The sequence below is a fragment of the Calliphora vicina genome, chromosome 1 (assembly GCF_958450345.1).
Source record: "Calliphora vicina chromosome 1, idCalVici1.1, whole genome shotgun sequence".
Taxonomy (NCBI): Eukaryota; Metazoa; Arthropoda; class Insecta; order Diptera; family Calliphoridae; genus Calliphora; species Calliphora vicina.
The window spans coordinates 166,563,561-166,569,826 of record NC_088780.1 but is presented as its reverse complement, the minus strand read 5'-3'; the positions used below and the strand labels follow the sequence as shown (position 1 = coordinate 166,569,826).

The following is a 6,266-nucleotide window of genomic DNA, read 5'->3' as shown; positions in this document are numbered from 1 at the left end:
AAAACAATTAATTTATTAATGAACAAAATATTTTTAAATTTAAAAAAAAAAGTTTTAAATTTATTAGATAAAAAAATGATATGAAAAAAACCCATTGCAGGTCCGACTTATTTTGGCCTTATATACGCCGTTGCAAAGGTCTTTGAAATATCTATCATTAGATATCCATATTGTTATATTAATGACTTAGTAATCCAAGGGCAAATCACGGCATTAGAGTTTTTTAATTTTTTTTTATGTTTTTTAAAATTTTTTTTTTTTTTTTAATTTTTTAAAATTTTTTTTTAATTTTTAAACAATTTTTTTTTTTGGAAAAATAATTTATGACAAAAAAATTGTTGATGAAAAAAATTCGGGTTAAAAAATATTTTTCCCGATTTTGACCAATTGTAGCTCCAACTTACTATAACTTTATATACATCGTTGCAATGGACTTTAAAATATCTATCATTAGATATCCATATTGTCTATATTAATGACTTAGTAATCCAGATATAGATCAAAAATAGGTTGTCCTGATTTTTTCCTCATATATCAACCGATCTATGTTATTTGGGGGTCACGGAAAGTTGATTTCAACATACAGATGGACAGATGGATATGGCGTCCTTCAGCGTCTCGTTGGCTTTCTGCACCCTACCACTTAATTCCATTCGGTATATTTCTATCTTCTGTTGAGTATCATACTAACATTATTATTCCAGCAGCTCATTGGTACGCATTCCAGAGCTTCTGCTTTACTTCCCTTCAAGGCCAAAATCTATTCTATAGCTTTTTCTTCCACGTTCCAGTTTTAGTTCTTCAAACTTCATGATTGCTTCTTATTTTGTACACGCCATTTCTGACACCAATTGTTACGATTTTACCTGTTAAAACCGGTGGTTTATAATTGCAAATAAAAGCGATCAGTAGTTTACAAATTGTAACAACTCTTTATTTATTTAAATTAACACAACAATTTAAATAGTCACTCTCTTTTAAAACACACTTTAAAAAAACAAACTGGTAATACAGTTGATGTTAAGTCTAACAGCGCTTTCAATATTGACTCACTGCAACACAGTCCAATCTTCTAGTAGTTTCATGAATTATCTAACGGACAAAACTAGAATTTTCTATTTCTAAAGATTTTTAACTTATAAACTATAAGTGTGTTCGCGTACTTTCCAGTAAAAATTATCCAGTAACTTTAATTCAGTGCGTAAAAATACATTTACGCTCAATCTAAAAAAATATCCAAAAAGTACGCGAACAACAATTTGTAAAAATAAGTAAGTTGTATTTTATTATAAATCAATTTAAAACGTTTGTTTTGTGTTATTTTACTTCTTTTCCTTGCAAGACTTGTAAATTGTGTTAATTTTTAACTTTGTTGTTTTGTTTACATTTGCAACAATTTGTTTTAAATATATTTTTCATGTTGGACATTTTGTGTCCAGTAAAAAATATCATGTTCTCTATCTACGAACTGTCACTTGTAACACTCTCTTGCTCTCTCGTTACAAGTTTTTAAAAGTAAACGAACGGAATCCCGTAACTTCCAGTGATAATTTGTACAAATTATTACAAATTATCAAGTACGCGAACGCAACTAATGTTAATAACAGCGTTTTATCAACATTGTTGATAAGTAGATGTTTCAAGCACTGAAAATGTTTATAAACACGAAAAATGTTGCAAGCAACTTGTACCAATGCGAATGAGACGGTTTCTGTAAACGGTTGCTTCATTGAGCACATACCGCATGTTTTACGTCAAGATCATCTTTACAATCAAATTAATACTGCAATTTCGTAACAATATAATTAACTAAAGGAAAGTAAGAAATTTAATAAGAATATTCTGATTCTCCGTATTAAACATTTAATGATCTCCAATCTAATTAAATTTAGCAAATAAAAGTGTTCTAGCTAATAGTTTGTCACACATCCACTCCTAAAAATGGTGAAATTAATTGCAATTTTTTCTTATGAAATAATTAATTGGGTGTATCCTAAGTATATCTATTATTTTTTATCAAAAATAATAAATAATGTAAATAATATTTTTAATAATAAATATGATAAGCATGCATTAGTAATAAAATGTGTCCATTATTTCTAAATAGACCAATCCAGTGTACATATTTTAAAATAAATCCAAGAACAATATTAAAACTTTAGCATAATGGTTTGTATTCAAATTTTTAAATCAAAGTAATATAACTTCGTGCATTACATTGTGGATTGATTTATTTTTATTCCATAAAGTTTAAGTTTTTTCAATATATTCATTGATCACGCAAAATAAATAAAATATTTCCCAAATTTGGAATTTTATTGATGAAAGAAAATATTTAGCAATAACATGACTTGTCAAATGATTGTGTAGATTGCATAGAGATTTCCATTGTTAGTCACTACAAAATTTCCTGGAACGTGATCTCATAGGAAAAATTAATATTTTTTTATTAATATTTTCTATAATATTCATGTTCGCTTATGGAAAAGTACCAAAATTAAACAATAATATAAATAAATAATAAACAATTCCATGAAGAGGTGACAAAATTCACTATACCAAATCATAATAATAAAAAAATCTATTCAGAAAAGATACATATTTATTTAAGAAATCAACGAATAATAATAGTATTTATATGTTTTCTTTTGGTGACACCACTCTATACAGATTCATCTTTGTTTAGAGAGGTTCAAATTAGAGTGATAATCAAAAGATAATAACAACCAACAATGTGCAGATATAAGTAAATGTGTCGATTATGTGGGTAATTCCATTCTATGTTGATAACATTTTCAAAATTTTTTCGGAATTTTGCAAAATTTTTACTCGACTAGCATCAATCATTTCCATATATTCCGCTATATTTGCCTCAATTTGTATTAATTGATTTTTCATAGGTTCAGTAGCCGACTCTGTAAGACTAGAAAGGAACACAAAGCAATTACATCCTGTTCTTTAAATGCAAAATTGATAAATTGATGTTCTGCAAATGTCACGATTTTGTTGTTTTGCTTGAAATTTCTTCATTTCGATTTACAAAACATCAAAATATGAGAATTCGTTTAAAAAATCGAAAAAAATCGAATTCGGTTTACAGAACAGGCAGGATTATTTTCGTTTTATACGAATTACCTCTTTTCCCTTTTCAACTCGTTGGCGGCTTGTGTGTAAGCATCTCTCCACATGGTAAATTCCAATTGCATGGCATCAACATCCTCTGGTATGAAATCCATAAGCTTACCCAATGGATTAACAGATTTTGTTAAATTTTGTATAACATCTCGCAAGTTATTCATGTGACGGGCAGAAGTTTGTCTCATTACTAAACCATTTGTTGAATCCTGTAAAAAAATACAATTATTGAAAATGACACAGAATTTCAATTATCAATTTGTGTGATTAGATCATCATACAGTGCACTCGCGATCACTTTTTACTTCCATAGGGTACTCTAAAATAAGAAATTAAGCTTTTTAAAATATGAACAGTATTTTATCTGATAGGAATTAGATCCCATTCGCAAATGTGAACATTCTTGCAAAAGTGAACTGGCCTGGTTTTAATTAGTTCATACTAGTTGTGTTCGCGTACTTGATAATTTGTAATAATTTGAAAAATTATCACTGGAAGTTACGGGATTCTGTTCGTTTACTTTTAAAAACTTGTAACGAGAGAGCAAGAGACTGTTAAAACTTTTAACTTAAAAGTGACAGTTCGTAGATAGAGAACATGATATTTTTTACTGGACATTTTTTGTCCAGTAAAACATATCAACATGAAATAAAACAAAAAAGTTGAAAATTAACACAATTTACAAGTCTTGCGAAGAAAAGAAGTAAAATATCACAAAACAAACGTTTTAAATTGATTTATAATAAAATACAACTTATTGTTACTGTTGTTCGCATACTTTTTGAATATTTTTTTAGATTGAGAGTAAATGTATTTTTACGCTCTAAATTAAAGTTACTGGAAAATACGCGAACACACTTATTATCGCGAGTGCGAATCTCATCTCTCATTTCGCTTTAGATGGAAAATTTAAGGTAGGTTCACTTCAAACATTTGACAAACTATTATTTGTTTGTTTGTGATTGTAGTTGAAACTTACCATATCACCTTTTTGCTGATTGTTTGTATCATTTTGCACCAGTTCTTTTTGAGTCTCCAGAATCTGTTGCACCAAATGACCCTGTTCGAATGTTTTGTCTTGCATCATTTTTTCGCTTTCGGTTAAGTTTGATTGCTGATCAATTGTAACATCATTCGAATTGGGATTCTCAATGATCACCAAATTTTCACCATCATCATCTAGATCACCGAATGTTTCCAATTTTACTTGTATGCCAGACATTTTTATTTGATCATTGGGTTGTAAGATAATTTCAATATTCTTATCACGTCGCCTGGGTGCGCCAGGACGCGCAGAGGGCGGTCTGGCACTGGGTGGTCTTAGTGAGGTTCTTGGACGATTTACTAAAGAACTTTGATTAGATGATGACTCTTTGGAGTTTTCACGGGTAAAAGTCGATTCGCGTTTCATTTCGTTTGTTAAACTGACAGGAGGAGATGCTTGCGGTTGTTTTTGAGTTTGCATCGGAGGAGTTATTGTTTTGGATGGACTATTTTTCAAAGTATCGGGTTCAGAATGTTTTGGTGATTGCTGCTGTTGATTTACTGTTGATGTAAATAATTCTTGTTTTAAAGAAGTCGTAGTCGTGGCTTCAGCCTCAGATATTTCCGATTTCTTTTGTGTTGATGTAATGGCATTGTCTGGTTCCAAACTGTTAATTTTATTATCCTGAACTGTATCTCCAAAGCTTTCGGCTATTTTGCGTGCACTAGATTTTCGTTTTTTAGCTGAGGATTTTTTAGATTTTTCTTCTTCTAAGTGACTAGATTGATGTGAATCCTGTTGATTATCTGTATCAGGAGCTTCATTAGTAATCGAAATTTCATTATTTATATTGTTTTCGGATAATTTTCTTGGAGGTGTGACGATTTTATCGTTTTCCACTTGTTGCGACATCTCCTCATGTTTGCACTCAGTTTCATTTTGTATAGATTTCAGATCCTTTTTAGATTCTTGAATGTTGGGCGAAGGAGAACTTTTGCTGGATTGTGATTCAGTTTTTGTTAATTTTGATTTTGAATTAGTTGTTTCTTTTGTTGATCTTTTTAACGGTTTATCTGGTTCTTTGTTTCCCTTAGAAGTTCTCTCTTTAGTGACGGATTTTGTAATGGGTTTATCTTTTGTTTTATTCATGGTGGGTTTTTCATCCCTCTTAGTCGTTGTTACAGTTTTGCTTGATGTTCCTTTGGTTGCTTTTGAGTCTTTCGTTTTAGACTCCTTATCCTTAGATTTCTCTTTGTGCCTATCTTTAGTTGTACTGTCCTTTGTTACTTTTTTCGAGGAGTCTTTGGGCTTTCGCGGGGATTCATTGCGTGCTGATTTGCCTGATAGAACTTGTTCAAGTGCCGTTTGCCAATCTAATTTCTTTTCTATTATTTCTCCCATTAATTGAAGAAGCTCATTTGTTTTTTCTGGTTCATGACCAGCTACTATTTTTGATGTGCGTACAGCCAACGATGAGCCTGTAGTGAATTCTAAAACAAAATTATTTAAAATGGTCTTAATCAATATATAGAAGTAGGTGGTAGCAAACACGTTTGTTATAACAACAGTCCTTAAAACTTACTAACTACATCGATAATTTTTTGCAAAAATTTCATTTTATCATCACGATCTTTGATATTATCATATTTAAGTTCCTCTGGAGTATATAATCCAACAAAACATCCAGTATCTCGTATAACCTGCAAAGTTAATTAAGAACTTTAATAGTTTAACGCACAATTATAATTCCAATATCGGACTTACAACACTGAAAACATCATGTAAAAAGCGAAATGGAGGCTTTCTCAAAAGTTTTTCCGTTAAACTGGGCTTCTTAACATATTTTCCCAGTGTTTCTTGAGTACGTTTTATTATGGCTGGACTTAACTCATCAGCCATGGTTTGCTTTTTTTTTAAAGAATGATAATAAACTAACACTATTTTTGATTGGAATTTAACAAAATGTTAAATGTAATGTTTTGTGCACGGTTGCCCCGGGCAACGCTATTTCATATTCTTCACCATGGTGATAAGTGCATATACATTAGTGTGCCCCGTTTGTATGTAGGAAAAATAAGGAGTCGATGTTCCCAGCTAAAATGAATAGATTGAGGGGAATTTTGATTACTCAAAATTATTGCCGTGG

General features: G+C 30.5%; 1 protein-coding gene across 1 annotated transcript; it reads right to left on the bottom strand.

The window, feature by feature from the left end:
* Positions 1-2,628: 2,628 nt before the first annotated feature.
* IFT54 (intraflagellar transport 54) lies at positions 2,629-6,019 on the bottom strand. Its single transcript, XM_065504077.1, has 5 exons — positions 5,885-6,019; positions 5,703-5,820; positions 4,115-5,610; positions 3,136-3,344; positions 2,629-2,923 (listed from the first exon to the last, which is right to left on the bottom strand). The coding sequence occupies exons 1-5, from the start codon at positions 6,017-6,019 to the stop codon at positions 2,779-2,781; spliced, it is 2,103 nt and encodes a 700-aa protein (XP_065360149.1). The 3' UTR covers positions 2,629-2,778.
* Between the last annotated feature and the right edge of the window lie 247 nt (positions 6,020-6,266).